General features: G+C 57.1%; 1 protein-coding gene across 1 annotated transcript in view; it reads right to left on the bottom strand.

Moving 5' to 3' along the window:
* LOC142906241 (rho guanine nucleotide exchange factor 11-like) overlaps window positions 1-23,575 on the bottom strand; it is a 105,111-nt gene that overhangs the window by 38,201 nt on the left and 43,335 nt on the right. Inside the window, exons 13-18 of the mRNA XM_076053621.1 lie at window positions 15,065-15,279; window positions 14,148-14,294; window positions 4,592-4,671; window positions 2,997-3,122; window positions 953-1,070; window positions 1-25 (exon numbers count right to left, since the gene is read on the bottom strand). The exon at window positions 1-25 is cut by the window's left edge and continues 76 nt beyond it. Of these exons, the coding sequence (XP_075909736.1) occupies window positions 1-25; window positions 953-1,070; window positions 2,997-3,122; window positions 4,592-4,671; window positions 14,148-14,294; window positions 15,065-15,279 (711 nt within the window). The remainder of the gene's footprint in view (window positions 26-952; window positions 1,071-2,996; window positions 3,123-4,591; window positions 4,672-14,147; window positions 14,295-15,064; window positions 15,280-23,575) is intronic.

The raw sequence follows: 23,575 nt of genomic DNA on the forward strand, positions 1-23,575 counted from the left end.
ACCTTGCCGTGCTCGGGGCTGGAGTCTGCAGAGGCAGCAGCAGCAGCAGCAACAACAAGGTCGCGAGACGCACCACACGTCACAAGCTAGCTAGTGGTGAGCACGTGGTGAGCACGTGGTGAGCGAGTGAGTGGTGAGCACGTGGTGAGTGGTGAGCGAGTGGTGAGCGAGTGGTGAGCACGTGGTGAGCACGTGGTGAGCGAGTGAGTGGCGAGCGAGTGGTGAGCGAGTGAGTGGCGAGCGAGTGAGTGGTGAGCGCGTGGTGAGCGAGTGAGTGGCGAGCGAGTGGTAAGCGCGTGGTGAGCGCGTGGTGAGCGCGTGGTGAGCGAGTGGTGAGCGAGTTTTGAGCGTGTGGTGAGCGAGTGGTGAGCGAGCGAGTGACGAGCGAGTGGTGAGCGAGTGGTGAGCGAGTGGTGAGCGAGGGAGTGACGAGCGAGTGGTGAGTGAGTGGTGAGCGAGTGACGAGCGAGTGGCGAGCGAGTGGTGAGCGAGTGGTGAGCAAGTAGTGAGTGAGTGGTGAGTGAGCGAGTGGCGAGCAAGTGGTGAGCGAGTGACGAGCGAGTGGTGAGCGAGTGACGAGCGAGTGGTGAGCGAACGAGTGGTGAGTGAGTGGTGAGCAAGTGGTGAGTGAGTGGTGAGTGAGCGAGTGGCGAGCGAGTGGTGAGCGAGTGACGAGCGAGTGGTGAGCGAGTGACGAGCGAGTGGTGAGCGAACGAGTGGTGAGTGAGTGGTGAGCGAGTGGTGAGCGAGCGAGTGACGAGCGAGTGTTGAGCGAGTGGTGAGCGAGTGTTGAGCGAGTGGTGAGCGAGTGGTGAGCGAGTGGCGAGCGAGTGGTGAGCGAACGAGTGGTGAGTGAGTGGTGAGCGAGTGGTGAGCGAGCGAGTGGTGAGCGAGTGGTGAGCGAGGGAGTGACGAGCGAGTGGTGAGCGAGTGGTGAGCGAGCGTGTCATACCGGCCGTGTACTTGGCGATCTTGTCCAGCAGGAGAGGGTACTTGGTGAGTCTCTGCATCTCACACGGCAGGAAGTCCTTGAGCTGCAGCCGGCGGCAGTGAGGGTTGCTCTCCGCATCCTGAACACGCACAACACCGCACACCACGTCACACCACCACGTCACACCACAACGTTACACACCACGTCACACCACCATGTCACACACCACGTTACACACCACGTCACACACCACGTGACACACCAACACGTCACACACCACGTCACACACCACGTCACAACACCACGTCACACCACCACGTCACAACACCACGTCACACCACCACGTCACACCACCACGTCACAACACCACGTCACAATACCACGTTACACACCACGTCACACACGTCACACACCACGTCACCCCACCACATCACACACCACGTGACACACCATGCACAACACCACATCACAACACCACGTCACACCACCACGTCACACCACCACATCACACACCACGTGACACACCACGTCACAACACCACGTTACACACCACCACGTCACAACACCACATCACACACCACGTCACACCACCACGTCACAACACCACGTCACACACCACGTCACACCACAACGTCACAACACCACGTCACACCACCACGTCACACACCACGTAACACACCATGCACAACACCACGTCACAACACGTCACACCACCACGTCACACCACCACGTCACACACCACATGACACACCACATCACAACACCACGTCACAACACCACGTCACACACCACCACGTCACAACACCACGTCACAGACCACGTCACACCACCACATCACAACACCACGTCACACACCACGTCACACCACCACGTCACACAGCACGTGACACACCACGTCACAACACGTTACACACCACCACGTCACACACCACATCACACCACCACGTCACACCACCACGTCACACACCATGTCACACCACCACGTCACAACACCACGTAACAACACCACGTCACACACCACGTCACACCACCACGTCACACAGCACGTCACACACCACGTCACACAACCACGTCACACCACCACATCACACAGCACGTCACACAGCACGTCACACAGCACGTCACACCACGTGACACCACGTCACACACCACACACCACACCACGTCACACCACCACGTCACACACCACGTGACACAGCACGTCACACAGCACATCACACAGCACGTCACACCACCACGTGACACCACGTCACACACCACGTCACACCACCACGTCACACAGCACGTGACACACCACGTCACAACACGTTACACACCACCACGTCACACACCACGTCACACCACCACGTCACACCACCACGTCACACACCATGTCACACCACCACGTCACACCACCACGTCACAACACCACGTAACAACACCACGTCACACACCACGTCACACCACCACGTCACACAGCACGTCACACACCACGTCACACAACCACGTCACACCACCACGTCACACAGCACATCACACAGCATGTCACACAGCACGTCACACCACGTGACACCACGTCACACACCACACACCACACCACGTCACACCACCACGTCACACACCACGTGACACAGCACGTCACACAGCACATCACACAGCACGTCACACCACCACGTGACACCACGTCACACACCACACACCACACCATGTCACACCACCACGTGACACCACGTGACACCACGTGACACCACGTGACACCACGTGACACACCACGTGACACACCAACACGTCACACCACCACGTGACACCACGTGACACACAGCACGCAACACAGCACGTCACACAGCACGTCACACACCATGTCACACACCACGTCACACACAGCACGTCACACCACCACGTGACACCACGTGACACCACGTGACACACCACGTGACACCACGTCACACACCACACACCACGTCACACCACCACGTGACACCACGTGACACACAGCACGTCACACACCACGTCACACACAGCACGTCACACCACCACGTGACACACCACGTGACACACCACGTGACACACCAACACGCCCCCCCACCTGTATGAACTGCTGGAAGCGAGCGTCTTTGCGCTGCCGCTGTTTGATGATGTCCAGGGCCAGCGACTGCTGGCTACAGAACACAGCGGCCTCCGCCTGCAGGGCCTCGCCAGCCACACCCGCAAACTACACGGGGGGCGGGGGGGGCACGGGGGGGGCACGGGGGGGAGGGGCGGGAGGGGCAGCTGAAACCGGAGCAGCTGAGTGAGTGACTGAGTGAGTGACTGGACAAGTGACTTGGCGAGTGAGTGAGTAACTGAGTGTGTGAGTGAGTGAGTGTGTGAGTGAGTGACTGAGTGTGTGAGTAACTGAGTGTGTGAGTGAGTGAGTGTGTGAGTGAGTGAGTGACTGAGTGAGTGAGTAACTGAGTGTGTGAGTGAGTGAGTGTGTGAGTGAGTGAGTGTGTGAGTGAGTGACTGAGTGTGTGAGTAACTGAGTGTGTGAGTGAGTGAGTGTGTGAGTGAGTGAGTGACTGAGTGAGTGAGTAACTGAGTGTGTGAGTGAGTGAGTGTGTGAGTGAGTGAGTGTGTGAGTGAGTGAGTGTGTGAGTGTGTGAGTGAGTGAGTGTGTGAGTGAGTGAGTGTGTGAGTGAGTGAGTGACTGAGTGAGTGAGTAACTGAGTGTGTGAGTGAGTGAGTGTGTGAGTGAGTGAGTGACTGAGTGAGTGAGTAACTGAGTGTGTGAGTGAGTGAGTGTGTGAGTGAGTGAGTGTGTGAGTGAGTGAGTGACTGAGTGAGTGAGTAACTGAGTGTGTGAGTGAGTGAGTGACTGAGTGGGTGAGTGACTGGGTGAGTGACTGGGTGAGTGACTGACTGAGTGGGTGAGTGAGTGGGTGAGTGACTGGGTGGGTGAGTGACTGACTGAGTGAGTGACTGGGCGAGTGAGTGAGTAACTGAGTGAGTGACTGAGTGGGTGAGTGAGTGAATAAAGTGAGTAACTGAGTGAGTGACTGAGTGGGTGAGTGAGTGAGTGAGTGACTGAGTGATTGAGTGAGTGACTGAGTGGGTGAGTGAGTGGGTGAGTGAGTGGGTGAGTGACTGGGTGAGTGACTGAGTGGGTGAGTGAGTGACTGGGCGAGTGACTGGGTGAGTGACTGACTGAGTAGGTGAGTGAGTGGGTGAGTGAGTGGGTGAGTGACTGGGTGAGTGACTGAGTGGGTGAGTGAGTGGGTGAGTGACTGGGTGAGTGACTGACTGAGTGGGTGAGTGACTGAGTGGGTGAGTGAGTGGGTGAGTGAGTGACTGGGTGAGTGACTGGGTGAGTGACTGACTGAGTAGGTGAGTGAGTGGGTGAGTGAGTGGGTGAGTGACTGGGTGAGTGACTGAGTGGGTGAGTGAGTGGGTAAGTGACTGGGTGAGTGACTGAGTGTGTGAGTGAGTGACTGGGCGAGTGACTGGGCGAGTGAGTGGGTGAGTGACTGGGTGAGTGACTGAGTGAGTGACTGGGTGAGTGACTTGGTGAGTGACTGGCTGAGTGACTGGGTGAGTGACTGGGTGAGTGACTGAGTGACTGAGTGGGTGAGTGACTGGCTGAGTGACTGGGTGAGTGACTGGATGAGTGACTGGGTGAGTGACTGAGTGGGTGGCGTCCCCCACCCTGGCTAACAGGGCGTCTCCTACGCCATCCACCAGGGGCTCGTTCTCCTTCAGCTTCTTCATGGCCACATTCAGAGACTCTGCAAAGACAAAGGTGCCCCGTGTAGCCTTCAACGCCGCCGGGGCAAGTGCCGCGAAGAGAGCGTCGGCACGCACCGAGGGGGAGGCCCGGCACCGGCTGGGAGAACTTTCCCCTGACGTGCGTCACGAGCTGGGACTCACTCACGTCACGTCACACATCACGTGGTGGGACTCACTCACGTCACGTCACACGTCACGTGGTGGGACTCACTCACGTCACGTGGTGGGACTCACTCACGTCACGTTACACTTCACGTGGTGGGACTCACTCACGTCACGAGCTGGGACTCACTCACGTCACGTGCTGGGACTCACTCACGTCACGTGGTGGGACTCACTCACGTCACGTGCTGGGACTCACTCACGTCACGTGCTGGAACTCCTCACACACGTGCTGGGACTCACTCACGTCACGTGGTGGGACTCACTCACGTCACGTGCTGGGACTCACTCACGTCACGTGCTGGAACTCCTCACACACGAGCTGGGACTCACACACGTCACGTGCTGGGACTCACTCACGTCACGAGCTGGGACTCACACACGTCACGAGCTGGGACTCACTCACGTCACGTGGTGGGACTCCTCACACACGAGCTGGGACTCACTCACGTCACGTGCTGGGACTCACTCACGTCACGAGCTGGGACTCACACACGTCACGTGGTGGGACTCACTCACGTCACGTGCTGGGACTCACTCACGTCACGAGCTGGGACTCACACACGTCACGAGCTGGGACTCACTCACGTCACGTGGTGGGACTCACTCACGTCACGTGGTGGGACTCACTCACGTCACGAGCTGGGAGTCCTCACGTCACGTGGTGGGACTCACTCACGTCACGTGATGGGACTCACTCACGTCACGTGGTGGGACTCACTCACGTCACGTGGTGGGACTCACTCACGTCATGTGATGGGACTCACTCACGTCACGTGCTGGGACTCACTCACGTCACGTGGTGGGACTCACTCACGTCACGTGGTGGGACTCACTCACGTCACGTGGTGGGACTCACTCACGTCACATGCTGGGAGTCCTCACACATGTCACGTGGTGGGACTCACTCACGTCACGTGGTGGGACTCACTCACGTCACGTGGTGGGACTCACTCACGTCACGTGGTGGGACTCACTCACGTCACGTGGTGGGACTCACTCACGTCACGTGGTGGGACTCACACACGTCACGTGGTGGGACTCACTCACGTCACGTGGTGGGACTCACGCACGTCACGTGCTGGGACTCACTCACGTCACGTGGTGGGACTCACTCACGTCACATGGTGGGACTCACTCACGTCACGTGCTGGGACTCCTCACACACGAGCTGGGACTCACTCACGTCACGTGGTGGGACTCACTCACGTCACGGGGTGGGACTCACACACGTCACGTGCTGGGACTCACTCACGTCACGAGCTGGGACTCACTCACGTCACATGCTGGGACTCCTCACACACGAGCTGGGACTCACACACGTCACGTGGTGGGACTCACACACGTCACGTGGTGGGACTCACACACGTCACGTGGTGGGACTCACTCACGTCACGTGGTGGGACTCACTCACGTCACGTGCTGGGACTCACTCACGTCACGTGGTGGGACTCACTCATGTCACGTGGTGGGACTCACTCACGTCACGTGGTGGGACTCACTCACGTCACGTGCTGGGACTCACTCACGTCACGTGCTGGGACTCACTCATGTCACGTGCTGGGACTCACTCACGTCACGTGCTGGGACTCACTCACGTCACGTGGTGGGACTCACTCACGTCACGTGCTGGGACTCACTCATGTCACGTGGTGGGACTCACTCACGTCACGTGGTGGGACTCACTCACGTCACGTGCTGGGACTCACTCACGTCACGTGCTGGGACTCACTCACGTCACGTGCTGGGACTCACACACGTCACGTGGTGGGACTCACTCACGTCACGTGGTGGGACTCACTCATGTCACGTGCTGGGACTCACTCACGTCACGTGCTGGGACTCACTCACGTCACGTGCTGGGACTCACTCACGTCACGTGGTGGGACTCACTCACGTCACGTGGTGGGACTCACTCACGTCACGTGCTGGGACTCACTCATGTCACGTGGTGGGACTCACTCACGTCACGTGGTGGGACTCACTCACGTCACGTGGTGGGACTCACTCACGTCATGTGGTGGGACTCACTCACGTCACGTGGTGGGACTCCTCACACACGTCACGTGGTGGGACTCACTCACGTCACGTGGTGGGACTCACTCACGTCACGTGGTGGGACTCACTCACGTCACGTGGTGGGACTCACTCACGTCACGAGCTGGGAGTCCTCACGTCACGTGGTGGGACTCACTCACGTCACGTGGTGGGACTCACTCACGTCACGTGGTGGGACTCACTCACGTCACGTGGTGGGACTCACTCACGTCATGTGGTGGGACTCACTCACGTCACGTGGTGGGACTCCTCACACACGTCACGTGGTGGGACTCACTCACGTCACGTGGTGGGACTCACTCACGTCACGTGGTGGGACTCACTCACGTCACGTGGTGGGACTCACTCACGTCACGTGGTGGGACTCACACACGTCACGTGGTGGGACTCACTCACGTCACGTGGTGGGACTCACTCACGTCACATGCTGGGAGTCCTCACACATGTCACGTGGTGGGACTCACACACGTCACGTGGTGGGACTCACTCACGTCACGTGGTGGGACTCACTCACGTCACGAGCTGGGAGTCCTCACACATGTCACGTGGTGGGACTCACTCACGTCACGTGGTGGGACTCACTCACGTCACGTGGTGGGACTCACACACGTCACGTGGTGGGACTCACTCACGTCACGTGGTGGGACTCACGCACGTCACGTGCTGGGACTCACTCACGTCACGTGGTGGGACTCACTCACGTCACATGGTGGGACTCACTCACGTCACGTGCTGGGACTCCTCACACACGAGCTGGGACTCACTCATGTCACGTGGTGGGACTCACACACGTCACGTGGTGGGACTCACACTCGTCACGAGCTGGGACTCACTCACGTCACATGCTGGGACTCCTCACACACGAGCTGGGACTCACACACGTCACGTGGTGGGACTCACACACGTCACGTGGTGGGACTCACACACGTCACGTGGTGGGACTCACTCACGTCACGTGGTGGGACTCACTCAGGTCACGTGCTGGGACTCACTCACGTCACGTGGTGGGACTCACTCATGTCACGTGGTGGGACTCACTCACGTCACGTGGTGGGACTCACTCACGTCACGTGCTGGGACTCACTCACGTCACGTGCTGGGACTCACTCACGTCACGTGCTGGGACTCACTCACGTCACGTGCTGGGACTCACTCACGTCACGTGGTGGGACTCACTCACGTCACGTGCTGGGACTCACTCATGTCACGTGGTGGGACTCACTCACGTCACGTGGTGGGACTCACTCACGTCACGTGGTGGGACTCACTCACGTCACGTGGTGGGACTCACTCACGTCACGTGCTGGGACTCACTCACGTCACGTGCTGGGACTCACACACGTCACGTGGTGGGACTCACTCACGTCACGTGGTGGGACTCACTCACGTCACGTGGTGGGACTCACTCACGTCACGTGGTGGGACTCACTCACGTCACGTGCTGGGACTCACTCACGTCACGTGCTGGGACTCACTCACGTCACGTGCTGGGACTCACTCACGTCACGTGGTGGGACTCACTCACGTCACGTGCTGGGACTCACACACGTCACGTGGTGGGACTCACTCACGTCACGTGGTGGGACTCACTCACGTCACGTGGTGGGACTCACTCACGTCACGTGGTGGGACTCACTCACGTCACGAGCTGGGACTCACTCACGTCACGTGGTGGGACTCACTCACGTCACGTGCTGGGACTCACACACGTCACGTGGTGGGACTCACTCACGTCACGTGGTGGGACTCACGCACGTCACGTGGTGGGACTCACTCACGTCACGTGGTGGGACTCACTCACGTCACATGGTGGGACTCACTCACGTCACATGGTGGGACTCACTCACGTCACGTGCTGGGACTCACTCACGTTACGTGCTGGGACTCACTCACGTCACGTGGTGGGACTCCTCACACACGTCACGTGGTGGGACTCACGCACGTCACGTGGTGGGACTCACTCACGTCACGTGGTGGGACTCACTCACGTCACGTGGTGGGACTCACTCACGTCACGTGGTGGGACTCACTCACGTCACTTGGTGGGACTCACTCACACACGAGCTGGGACTCACTCACGTCACGTGCTGGGACTCACTCATGTCACATGGTGGGACTCACACACGTCACGTGCTGGGACTCACTCACGTCACGTGGTGGGACTCACACACATCACGTGGTGGGACTCACTCACGTCACGTGGTGGGACTCACACACGTCACGTGGTGGGACTCACTCACGTCACGTGGTGGGACTCACTCACGTCACGTGCTGGGACTCACTCATGTCACATGGTGGGACTCACACACATCACGTGGTGGGACTCACTCACGTCACGTGGTGGGACTCACACACGTCACGTGGTGGGACTCACACACGTCACGTGCTGGGACTCACTCACGTCACGTGGTGGGACTCACTCACGTCACGTGGTGGGACTCACTCACGTCACGTGGTGGGACTCACTCACGTCACGTGGTGGGACTCACTCACGTCACATGGTGGGACTCACACACGTCACGTGGTGGGACTCACTCACGTCACGTGGTGGGACTCACACACATCACGTGGTGGGACTCACTCACGTCACGTGGTGGGACTCACACACGTCACGTGGTGGGACTCACTCACGTCACGTGCTGGGACTCACTCACGTCACGTGGTGGGACTCACTCACGTCACGTGGTGGGACTCACACACGTCACGTGGTGGGACACACTCACGTCACGTGGTGGGACTCACTCACGTCACGTGCTGGGACTCACTCACGTCACGTGCTGGGACTCACACACGTCACGTGGTGGGACACACTCACGTCACGTGGTGGGACTCACTCACGTCACGTGGTGGGACTCACTCACGTCACGTGGTGGGACTCACTCACGTCACGTGGTGGGACACACTCACGTCACGTGCTGGGACTCACTCACGTCACGTGCTGGGACTCACACACGTCACGTGCTGGGACTCACTCACGTCACGTGCTGGGACTCACTCACGTCACGTGGTGGGACTCACACACGTCACGAGCTGGGACTCACTCACGTCACGTGGTGGGACTCACACACGTCACGTGGTGGGACTCACTCACGTCACGTGGTGGGACTCACTCACGTCACGTGCTGGGACTCACTCACGTCACGTGCTGGGACTCACACACGTCACGTGGTGGGACTCACACACGTCACGTCGTGGGACTCACACACGTCACGTGGTGGGACTCACTCACGTCACGTGGTGGGACTCACTCACGTGGTGGGACTCACACACGTCACGTGGTGGGACTCACTCACGTCACGTGGTGGGACTCACTCACGTGGTGGGACTCACACACGTCACGTGCTGGGACTCACACACGTCACGTGGTGGGACTCACACACGTCACGTGGTGGGACTCACTCACGTCACGTGCTGGGAGTCCTCACGTCACGTGCTGGGACTGAGCGAGTGACTGGGCGAGCGAGTGAGGAAGTGAGTGGGTGAGTCAGTGGGTGGGTGGGTGGGTGAGTGAGTGGGTGGGTGAGTGAGTGACTGAGTGTGTGAGTGAGTGACTGGGCGAGTGACTGGGCGAGTGAGCGAGCGAGTGACTGAGCGAGTGAGCGAGTGACTGAGCGAGTGAGTGAGCGAGCGAGTGACTGAGCAAGTGAGTGAGCGAGCGAGCGAGTGACTGAGCGAGTGAGTGAGCGAGCGAGCGAGTGACTGAGCGAGCGAGCGAGTGACTGAGCGAGTGAGTGAGCGAGCAAGTGACTGAGCGAGTGAGTGAGCGAGTGAGTGACCGAGCGAGCGAGTGACTGAGCGAGTGACTGAGCAAGTGAGCGAGTTAATGAGTGAGTGAGTAAGCAGGCAAGCGAGTGACTGAGTGAGTGAGTGACTGAGCGAGTTAGTGAGCGAGTGAGTGAGCGAGAGACTGAGCGAGCGAGTGACTGAGCGAGTGAGTGAGCGAGCGAGTGACTGAGCGAGCGAGTGAGCGAGCGAGTGAGTGAGCGAGCGAGTGACTGAGCGAGCGAGTGAGCGAGCGAGTGAGTGAGCGAGCGAGTGACTGAGCGAGTTAGTGAATGAGCGAGCGAGTGAATGAGTGAGCGAGCGACTGAGTGAGTGAGTGAGTGACTGAGCGAGCGAGTGACTGAGCGAGTTAGTGAATGAGCGAGCGAGTGAATGAGTGAGCGAGCGACTGAGTGAGTGAGTGAGTGACAGAGCGAGCGAGTGACTGAGCGAGTTAGTGAGCGAGTTAGTGAGCGAGTGACTGAGCGCGTTAGTGAGTGAGCGAGCGAGTGACTGAGCGAGCGAGTGACTGAGCGAGCGAGTGACTGAGCGAGTTAGTGAGCGAGCGAGTGACAATGAGTTAGTGAGTGAGCGAGCGAGTGAGTGAGCGAGCGAGTGACTGTGCGAGTGAGCGAGCGAGTGACTGAGCGAGTGAGCGAGCGAGTTAGTGAGTGAGCGAGCGAGTGAGTGACTGAGCGAGTGAGTTAGTGAGCGAGTGACTGAGCGAGCGAGTGACTGAGCGAGTGACTGAGCGAGCGAGTGACTGAGCGAGCGAGTGACTGAGCGAGTGACTGAGCGAGCGAGTGACTGAGCGAGCGAGTGACTGAGTGAGCGAGCGAGTGACTGAGCGAGTGAGTGACTGAGCGAGTGACTGAGCGAGCGAGTGAGTGACTGAGCAAGCGAGCGACTGAGCGAGTGACTGAGCGAGCGAGCGAGTGACTGAGCGAGTGAGTGACTGAGCGAGTGACTGAGCGAGCGAGTGACTGAGCAAGCGAGTGACTGAGCGAGCGAGTGACTGAGCGAGTGAGTGAGCGAGCGAGTGACTGAGCGAGCGAGTGAGCGAGCGAGTGAGTGAGCGAGCGAGTGACTGAGCGAGTGAGTGAGCGAGCGAGTGACTGAGCGAGCGTGCGAGTGATGAGCGAGCGAGTGACATGAGGTGAGCGAGCGATTGTGAGCGAGCGAGTGGTGACTGAGGCGAGCGAGTGACTGAGCGAGTTAGTGAATGAGCGAGCGAGTGAATGAGTGAGCGAGCGACTGAGTGAGTGAGTGACAGAGCGAGCGATGACAGAGCCGAGTTGAGCGAGCGACTGAGTGAGTGAGTGACAGAGCGAGCGAGTGACTGAGCGAGTTAGTGAGCGAGTTAGTGAGCGAGTGACTGAGCGCGTTAGTGAGTGAGCGAGCGAGTGACTGAGCGAGCGAGTGACTGAGCGAGCGAGTGACTGAGCGAGTTAGTGAGCGAGCGAGTGACAATGAGTTAGTGAGTGAGCGAGCGAGTGAGTGAGCGAGCGAGTGACTGTGCGAGTGAGCGAGCGAGTGACTGAGCGAGTGAGCGAGCGAGTTAGTGAGTGAGCGAGCGAGTGAGTGACTGAGCGAGTGAGTTAGTGAGCGAGTGACTGAGCGAGCGAGTGACTGAGCGAGTGACTGAGCGAGCGAGTGACTGAGCGAGCGAGTGACTGAGCGAGTGACTGAGCGAGCGAGTGACTGAGCGAGCGAGTGACTGAGTGAGCGAGCGAGTGACTGAGCGAGTGAGTGACTGAGCGAGTGACTGAGCGAGCGAGTGAGTGACTGAGCGAGCGAGCGAGCGAGTGACTGAGCGAGCGAGCGAGTGACTGAGCGAGTGAGTGACTGAGCGAGTGACTGAGCGAGCGAGTGACTGAGCAAGCGAGTGACTGAGCGAGCGAGTGACTGAGCGAGTGAGTGAGCGAGTGACTGAGCGAGCGAGTGAGCGAGCGAGTGAGTGAGCGAGCGAGTGACTGAGCGAGCGAGTGAGCGAGCGAGTGAGTGAGCGAGCGAGTGACTGAGCGAGCGAGTGAGCGAGCGAGTGAGTGAGCGAGCGAGTGACTGAGCGAGTTAGTGAATGAGCGAGCGAGTGAATGAGTGAGCGAGCGACTGAGTGAGTGAGTGAGTGACTGAGCGAGCGAGTGACTGAGCGAGTTAGTGAATGAGCGAGCGAGTGAATGAGTGAGTGAGCGACTGAGTGAGTGAGTGACAGAGCGAGCGAGTGACTGAGCGAGTTAGTGAGCGAGTTAGTGAGCGAGTGACTGAGCGCGTTAGTGAGTGAGCGAGCGAGTGACTGAGCGAGCGAGTGACTGAGCGAGCGAGTGACTGAGCGAGTTAGTGAGCGAGCGAGTGACAATGAGTTAGTGAGTGAGCGAGCGAGTGAGTGAGCGAGCGAGTGACTGTGCGAGTGAGCGAGCGAGTGACTGAGCGAGTGAGCGAGCGAGTTAGTGAGTGAGCGAGCGAGTGAGTGACTGAGCGAGTGAGTTAGTGAGCGAGTGACTGAGCGAGCGAGTGACTGAGCGAGTGACTGAGCGAGCGAGTGACTGAGCGAGCGAGTGACTGAGCGAGTGACTGAGCGAGCGAGTGACTGAGCGAGCGAGTGACTGAGTGAGCGAGCGAGTGACTGAGCGAGTGAGTGACTGAGCGAGTGACTGAGCGAGCGAGTGAGTGACTGAGCGAGCGAGCGAGCGAGTGACTGAGCGAGCGAGCGAGTGACTGAGCGAGTGAGTGACTGAGCGAGTGACTGAGCGAGCGAGTGACTGAGCAAGCGAGTGACTGAGCGAGCGAGTGAGTGACTGAGCGAGCGAGCGACTGAGCGAGTGACTGAGCGAGTGAGTGAGTGAGTGAGCGAGCGAGTGACTGAGCGAGCGAGTGACTGAGTGACTGAGCGAGCGAGTGACTGAGCGAGCGAGTGACTGAGTGACTGAGCGAGCGAGCGACTGAGCGAGTGACTGAGCGAGTGAGTGAGTGAGTGAGTGAGCGAGCGAGTGACTGAGCGAGCGAGTGACTGAGCGAGCGAGTGACTGAGCGAGCGAGTGAGTGAGCGAGCGAGTGACTGAGCGAGTGACTGAGCGAGTGACTGAGCGAGTGACTGAGCGAGCGAGTGAGTGAGTGAGTGAGCGAGCGAGTGACTGAGTGAGTGACTGAGCGAGCGAGTGACTGAGTGAGTGACTGAGCGAGCGAGTGAGTGACTGAGTGAGTGAGTGAGTGACTGAGTGAGTGACTGAGCGAGCGAGTGACTGAGTGAGTGACTGAGCGAGCGAGTGAGTGACTGAGTGAGTGACTGAGCGAGCGAGTGAGTGACTGAGTGAGTGACTGAGTGACTGAGCGAGTGACTGAGCCAGCGAGTGACTGAGCGAGCGAGTGACTGAGTGAGTGACTGAGCGAGTGACTGAGTGAGTGACTGAGTGAGTGACTGAGTGAGTGACTGAGCGAGTGAGTGACTGAGCGAGTGAGTGACTGAGCGAGTGAGCGAGCGAGCGAGGTCCCTCACCGTGGAGAGGCAGCAGCGCGTCGAGGTTGGGGAAGATCTGCCGCACCTCGGCCTCGGACGCGACGCCGTGCTGCAGCAGGCGGTCGCAGAACAGCGCCTTGAGCACCTTGAGCATGCGCACGTGGGCACGCTCCGTGTGCAGCAGCTCTGCACGCACACACACACGTACACACACACAGTCACACACACACACACGTACACACACACACACGTACACACACACAGTCACACACACACACACGTACACACACACACACGTACACACACACACACACGTACACACACAGTCACACACACACGCACACACACACACGTACACACACACACACGTACACACACACACACACGTACACGTACACGCGCACACACACGTACACACACAGTCACACACACGTACACACACACACGTACACACACACACACACGTACACACACACACACACGTACACACACACACACGTACACACACACAGTCACACACACACACACGTACACACACACGTACACACACACACACGTACACACACACAGTCACACACACGTACACACACAGTCACACACACACAGTCACACACACACACGTACACACACACAGTCACACACACACGCACACACACAGTCACACACACGTACACACACAGTTACACACACACGCACACACACAGTCACACACACACGTACACACACGCACGTACACACACACGCATGTACACACACACACACACGTACACACACACAAAGATTCCCCGTATAGCCTAAACAGACTGTTGGGGCAAGTGCCCCCCCCCGTGCCCCCCCCCGTGCCCCCCCGTGCCCCCCCCCGTGCCCCCCCCGTGCCCCCCCCGTGCCCCCCCCCGTGCCCCCCCCCGTGCCCCCCCGTGCCCCCCCGTGCCCCCCCGTGCCCCCCCCCCGCTCACCGTTGATGACGTCCTGCCGCTTGACCTCCTGCTTGCCCAGCCGTGCCAGCTGCTCGGGCTTGAGCTGCAGCTGCCAGTGCGGAGCCTCGGCCTCCACCTCCAGGTCCTCGTCGGGGCCCAGCGCCACCTCGTCGCCAAACGCCGGCGGCACTCCGGACCACGACGACGAGGTGGAGGAAGACTGCGACGAGGATACAGATGCCGCGTCGTCTGGCCTACGTGGGGGAGGGGGTGGGAACCGTCACGCACCACTCACTCACTCTCACTCTTACTCACACTCTTACTTACACTCTTACTTACACTCACAATCACTCACTCAATCACTCACTCACACTCACTCACAATCACAATCACTCACTCACACTCACTCACACTCACTCACTCACACTCTTACTCACACTCACTCACTCACACTCTTACTCACACTCACTCACTCACTCACAATCACTCACTCACTCACACTCACTCACTCACAATCACTCACTCACACTCACTCACTCACACTCACACTCACTCACACTCACTCACTCACAATCACTCACTCACACTCACTCACTCACACTCACTCACAATCACAATCACTCACTCACACTCACTCACAATCACAATCACTCACTCACACTCACTCACACTCACTCACACTCTTACTCACACTCACTCACTCACACTCTTACTCACACTCACTCACTCACAATCACTCACTCACTCACACTCACTCACTCACAATCACTCACTCACACTCACTCACACTCACACTCACTCACACTCACTCACTCACAATCACTCACTCACACTCACTCACTCACACTCACTCACTCACACTCACTCACACTCACTCACACTCACTCACTCACACTCACTCACACTCACTCACACTCACTCACACTTACTCACTCACACTTAGACTCTCACTCACACTCACTCACACTCACTCACACTCACTCACTCACACTCACTCACACTCACTCACTCACACTCACACTCACTCACTCACACTCACTCACACTCACTCACTCACACTCACTCACACTCACTCACACTCACTCACTCACACTTAGATTCTCACTCACACTCACTCACACTCACTCACTCACACTCACTCACACTTAGACTCTCACTCACACTCACTCACACTCACTCACACTCTTACTCACACTCACTCACACTCAATCACTCACTCACACTCTTACTCACACTCACTCACTCACACTCACTCACACTCACTCACTCACTCACACTTAGACTCTCACTCACACTCACTCACTCACTCACACTTAGACTCTCACTCACACTCACTCACACTCTTACTCACACTCACTCACACTCAATCACTCACACTCTTACTCACACTCTCACTCACTCTCACTCACTCACACTCACTCACTCACACTCACTCACACTCTTACTCACACTCAATCACTCACACACTCACACTCACTCACTCACACTCTTACTCACACTCACTCACACTCAATCACTCACACTCTTACTCACACTCTCACTCACTCTCACTCACTCACACTCACTCACTCACACTCACTCACACTCTTACTCACACTCTCACTCACTCACTCACACTCACTCACACTTAGACTCACACTCAATCACTCACACACTCACACTCACTCACACTCTTACTCACACTCTCACTCACACTCAATCACTCACACTCTTACTCACACTCTCACTCACACTCACTCACACTCACTCACTCACATTCACTCACACTTAGACTCACACTCAATCACTCACACACTCACACTCACTCACTCACACTCTTACTCACACTCTCACTCACACTCACTCACTCAATCACTCACTCACACTCACTCACACTCAATCACTCACACTCTTACTCACACTCACTCACTCACACTCACTCACACTCAATCACTCACACTCTTACTCACACTCTCACTCACACTCACTCACACTCAATCACTCACACTCTTACTCACACTCACTCACTCACACTTAGACTCTCACTCACACTTAATCACTCACACACTCACTCACTCACACTCTTACACTCACTCACACTCAATCACTCACACTCTTACTCACACTCACTCACTCAATCACTCACACTCAATCACACTTAGACTCTCACTCACACTCTCACACACACTCTCACAAACACTCTCACACACACTCTCAAACACTCTCACAAACACTCTCACAAACACTCTCCCTCTCACAAACACTCTCACAAACACTCTCACACACTCACTCACAAACACTCTCACAAACACTCTCACAAACACTCTCACTCTCACTCAGACACTCACACTCACACTCTCATAAACACTCACACTCTCACACTCTCACTCACTCACTCAATCACTCAATCACACTTAGACTCACACTCTCACACACACTCTCACAAACACTCACACTCACTCACTCACACTCACTCACACTCACTCACTCACACTCACTCACACTTAGACTCTCACTCACACTCAATCACTCACACACTCACTCACTCAATCACTCACACTCAATCACACTTAGACTCTCACTCACACTCTCACACACACTCTCACAAACACTCTCACAAACACTCTCACACACTCACTCACACTCTCACTCACACTCTCACAAACACTCTCACAAACACTCTCACACACTCACTCACAAACATTCTCACAAACACTCTCACAAACACTCTCACTCTCACTCAGACACTCACACTCTCACTCACACTCTCACAAACACTCACACTCTCACACTCTCACTCACTCACTCAATCACTCACACTCAATCACACTTAGACTCTCACTCACACTCTCACACACACACACTCACAAACACTCTCACAAACACTCTCACTCTCACACACTCACTCACACACTCTCACTCACACACACTCACACTCTCACTCACACTCTCACACTCTCACTCACACTCTCACACTCTCACTCACTCACACTCTCACACTCTCACTCACACTCTCACACACTCACACACACTCTCACACACTCTCACACACACACTCTCACACACTCTCACACTCTCACACTCTCACACACACTCTCACACACACACTCTCACACTCTCACACACACTCTCACACACACACTCTCACACACACACTCTCACACTCTCACACACTCTCACACACTCACTCACACACTCTCACTCACACACACTCACACTTTCACTCACACACTCACACTCTCACTCACACACTAACAATCTCACTCACACTCTCACTCACACTCTCACACACTCTCACACACACTCTCACACTCTCACTCACACTCTCACTCACACTCTCACTCACTCTCACACTCTCACTCACACTCTCACACACACACACTCTCACACACTCTCACTCACTCACACTCTCACTCACTCACACTCTCACTCACTCACACTCTCACACTCTCACACTCTCACACACACTCTCACTCACACTCTCCCTCACACTCTCACACACACACTCTCACACACACACTCTCACACTCTCACACACTCACACACACTCTCACTCACACTCTCACACACACTCTCACTCACACTCTCACACACACACTCTCACACACACACGCTCACACACACTCTAACACACACACTCTCACACACACTCTCACACTCTCACTCACACTCTCACTCACACTCTCACTCACACTCTCACACACACACTCTCACACACACACACACTCTCACACACACTCTCACACACACTCTCACACACACACTCTCACACACACACACTCTCACACACACACACTCTCACACACACACTCTCACACACACACTCTCACACACACACTCTCACACACACACACTCTCACACACACTCACACACTCACTGTCACATACTCACACTCACACACTCACACACACACACACTCTCACACACACTCTCACACACACACTCTCACACACACACACACACTCTCACACACACACACACTCTCACACACACACACACTCTCACACACACACACACTCTCACACACACACTCTCACACACACACTCTCACACACACACACTCTCACACACAACAACAACAACCGCCATTCGCCACTAAGTGGCGGTGACGTCACCACGACGCTTGTGCCAGGCTATGTGCACCCTGAGGCCACGTGAAGTGTCGAACGCCCGCTGGCAGGAGGTCACGGGGCAGACCCAGGTGCCACGGGTCGACTGACTGAGATAACTGGCTGATGCACCACCTGTGCCCCCTACTGTGCCAACCTGCTGTGCTTTAGCCACCCGGCGCTCCGCTCGCTGTTGTGAGCGTCGCTCCTCCGCCCTCCGTTGTTGTTGGAGGGCGACTGCCTCCAACTGCCCAGTAGCATCCTTCACGAGCCTCCTCCACAGAAGCCGATCTTGACACCGCTGGTACCAGTCATCGGCAAGTCCACTCAGCTCCACGTCCTCCTGTACCACATCACTCCATCTCTTCTCTAGCCCGTGCCGCGCCCGCTTAGCCCCCTCAATCCGGCCAAACAAAAGCTGTTTCGGCATGCGGTGGCTGGGCATGCGGGCTACATGACCCAGCCATCGCAGCCTTGCCTGCCGGAGGAGCTCACCGATGGGACCCTGCCCAGATCTTTCAAGGATTTGTGAGCTCCTCACACAATCCAGTCTGGTTAAACCCAGGATGGATCGTAGGCAGGCCAGCCTAAATGTTTCTAACCGGCGAAGATGTTCCATTAGGGGGGTCCACGTTTCGCAAGCGTAGAGAAGGGAGGGAATGACCGTGGCCGAGAAGACCTGAAGCTTAGTGCGGAGCGACAGACCAGGTAGCTTCCACACAGCGTTATGCAACCGATGAAAAGATATTGCCGCTCGACTGATTCGGAGTGAGACCTCTGCTGTTAAACTGGAGCCAGTCATAAGCACACTGCCCAGGTATGGGAAACTCTCCACTCTCTCCACAACTGCCCCATCACCGATTGGGAGTTGTGGGGGTGGAGTGTCCGATGGTACAAAATACCCAGGCAGGTGCTTAGTTTTGGTGGGGCTGATGGTAAGGCCCCACCTCTTAGTGGCACGCTCCAGTCTCAGCAGCAGCGTCTCCAACTCCTCCTCTGACTGAGCAGCTATTACCAAATCATCAGCATACATAACGTGGTTGAGCAATAGGGAGCCATCCCTTGACCGCACCCGGGCATCGATTAGCCTCCCATTATATCTGTACCATATGGAGATTCCCCCGGTACAGCTATTGAAGGCTTCACGAACTACGTGGTCAAAATAGATGTTAAATAATGTGGGAGCCAGAGGACATCCCTGTCGCACCCCAAGGTGTATAGGGAATGGCTCTGACTCCCGGCCACGTAGTTTTACCCGGGCCCGCTCACCATCATGAAGGTCCTTTATGATCGTGAGCAGAGGGTCAGGTACTCCAAAAGCACGAAGAACGACCCAGAGCCCAGGCCTACTGATGGTATCATAGGCCTTGACCAGGTCAATAAAGCAGAGATGTAGGTCTTGTTGGAATTCCCTACACCTCTGCTGTAGCAGACGGACAGAAAATATGGCATCTGTGCAGGACCGCCCTTTCCTGAAACCGCATTGGGGCTCCGCAAGCCTCTCCTCAGCGTGCCTGGCAAGGCGATGCTGAATAATCCTTGCCAGGACCTTTCCCGGCACACTGAGGAGTGAGATGCCCCTGTAGTTGTTACAGTCTGTGCGGTCCCCCTTCTTAAAAAGGGGGACCACCAGGGCATCCTTCCAATCCTGCGGAACCCGTCCAGTGGTCCAGACTGTTGTTATGATGTCATATAGGGCAGTCTGTGCACAAACGCCACCCTCCCTCAGCATTTCGCTTGGGAGATCATCTCTGCCCGCTGCCTTTCCTGGTCTCAGACTCCGGATCGCCTTCAATACTTCCTCAGCAGATGGCACCTCAGCCAGCCACTCACAGGGGGTGACTTCATCCAATATTTGAGGCACCGCAGCCTCAGCAGGGTCATCCTCACTTTGTGCCACGATGTTTTCCTGGCTGAGGGATTTTCCCTCCCCCAGGACCTCACAGAAATGCTCAGCAAATCTGCGAACCTGTTCCTGGGGGTCGGAAATTGGATCACCGTTTTTTCCCCTAATGATGGTAATAGGTGTGGCGCTGCAGGTTACTTTTTTGATGGAGTTAAATAGAGATTTGTGATCACGGGCCACTGAGGCAGACTCCATCTCCTCAGCAACCCGCGACCACCACCCATCCTTGCAGCGCCTCACGGCTCTCCGAACCTCCGAGCGAAGGCTGCGGTAAGCCTCCTCATTCTCTGACGTGGGATTCTGTAGCCGATGACAGTGGGCCTGTCGCTTTTTCTCAACCATCGTGAACAACTCCTCTGTCATCCAGGGTGTCTGGGGAGGTCTGGACCGCGTACCCAAAGCAGCCATTGCAGCTGCATGAGTCACAGTCCTAAACCTCGCCCATTTACCCTCGACATCAGGAGGAGTCGGGGACGATGCCAATCCCAGCCGCAAGCGATGATGAAATTCTCGCTTGCAACTTTCATCAGATAACTGAGACCAGGCCACTTTAGGTTGGAATGGGGTCCTGGGTGTACACCCACCACCGGAGTGGAAGAATGGCAGGCGCATCTTACAGATGACTAGTCGATGGTCAGAGGGCAGATCAGCTCCACGGTAGGTCCTGGTGTCAAGGACATGGGCTCGCATTCGCTGGTCCGTCACTATGTAGTCCAGCAGATGTTCTTGCTTGGACCCGGCATGCATCCATGATGTTGTGTGGATGCGCCGATGCCGGAACAGCGTGTTGGTAATTACAAGCCCATGGGCTGCACAAAAATCTAGCAGCCTCCTACCGTTGTTATTGAGCTGATCTGGCCCATGCCCTCCAATCACTCCAGACCAGGTGCCAGTATCATGACCAACTCGGGCATTGAAGTCACCCAACATGATGACTCTATCCCGAGGGGCCACTTTAGCCAGCACCTGTGACAGGAGGTCATAGAAGGCATCTGACTCATCGGCTTTGCCTGCATCCCTCCACGGATGTTCATCTTCGGTGGGGGCATAAGTAACCACGACCACCATTCCTCGCCTCCGGTTGATGGGAAGGCGAGCCCAAAGTAGCCTGGGGCTTACAGCTTCCCACACCTCACCGCCACGCTCCCACGCCCCCTTCATTCTTTTGTTCAAAAGAAGACCCACACCCTGTTGTTTGGCAGTCTGCTGCCCCGAGCAGAGGACTGTCCACCCCTCATGGTGGCAGGAGCCAGAGCCGGTCCACCGGACCTCCTGAATGCCGCAAAGATCCAGGCGGTACCGGTCCAGCTCCCGACAGAGGAGTGGCAGCCTCTCCTCTGCAGTGAGCGTTCGAACATTCCACGTGGCCAACCGTAGTGGCTTTTCGTTGTTTCTGGAGTAGCCCCGAGGGTAGGTATTCAATCTCCTGGCTCCGCCAATTGGGGTTTGGCCAGGAGACGTCATAGACGCCTGGCCCCCCGGGGCCTCCGGCACACACACACACTCTCACACACACACTCTCACACACACACACTCTCACACACACACTCTCACACACACTCTCACACACACACTCTCACACTCTCACACTCTCACACTCTCACACTCACTCTCACACACTCTCACACTCTCACACTCTCACTCGTGTGTCGTCAGGGAGGGGCCAACGTCCATCAGCGGATTGCCATCAGGGCCACGCGCGTGCATGCACGTCGCATGCTAATTGCATGCTACTGACATATCAACGGCATGCTACTGACATGTCAACGGCATGCTACTGACATGTCAACGGCATGCTACTGACATGTCAACGGCATGCTAACGGGCTGGCGATGTTACATTTAGATCAAGGGAGCGGTGGCGCGTCGGTCGGCTCGCCGCTCCGCCGCCGGCCCGGGCGACCCAGATTCACCGCCGGCCGGCACGCGGTAAAGCGCGGTGAAGCGCGGTGAAGCGCGGTGAAGCGCGGTGAAGCGCGGTGAAGCGCGGTAAAGCCGTCGCGCGGCAGCGGTCGCGACCACCGTCGACGGCCGCTCCCCAGCGAGGCGGACCGCCGCTGCGTTGGCACGGACGCACGCTCGCACACACGCACACACGCACACGCACGCTCGCACACACACGCACGCACACACACGCACACGCACGCTCGCACACACGCACACACACACGCACACACACACGCACGGACAAACGCTCGCACACACGCACACACACACGCTCGCACACACGCACACACACACGCACACACGCACGCACGGACAAACGCTCGCACACACGCACACACACACACACACACGCTCGCACACACGCACACACACACGCACGCACGCTCGCACACACACGCACGCACACACACACGCACGCACGCTCGCACACACACGCACACACACACACACACACGCACGCACGCACGCTCGCACACACACGCACACACACACACACGCACGCACGCACGCACAGACGCTCGCACACACGCACACACACACGCACGCACGCTCGCACACACACGCACGCACACACACGCACGCACACACGCACACACACGCTCGCACACA

Source organism: Petromyzon marinus, chromosome 62 (genome assembly GCF_048934315.1).
Source record: "Petromyzon marinus isolate PM22_M1 ecotype Great Lakes invasive population chromosome 62, UKy_Petmar_22M1.pri1.0, whole genome shotgun sequence".
Taxonomy (NCBI): domain Eukaryota; kingdom Metazoa; phylum Chordata; class Hyperoartia; order Petromyzontiformes; family Petromyzontidae; genus Petromyzon; species Petromyzon marinus.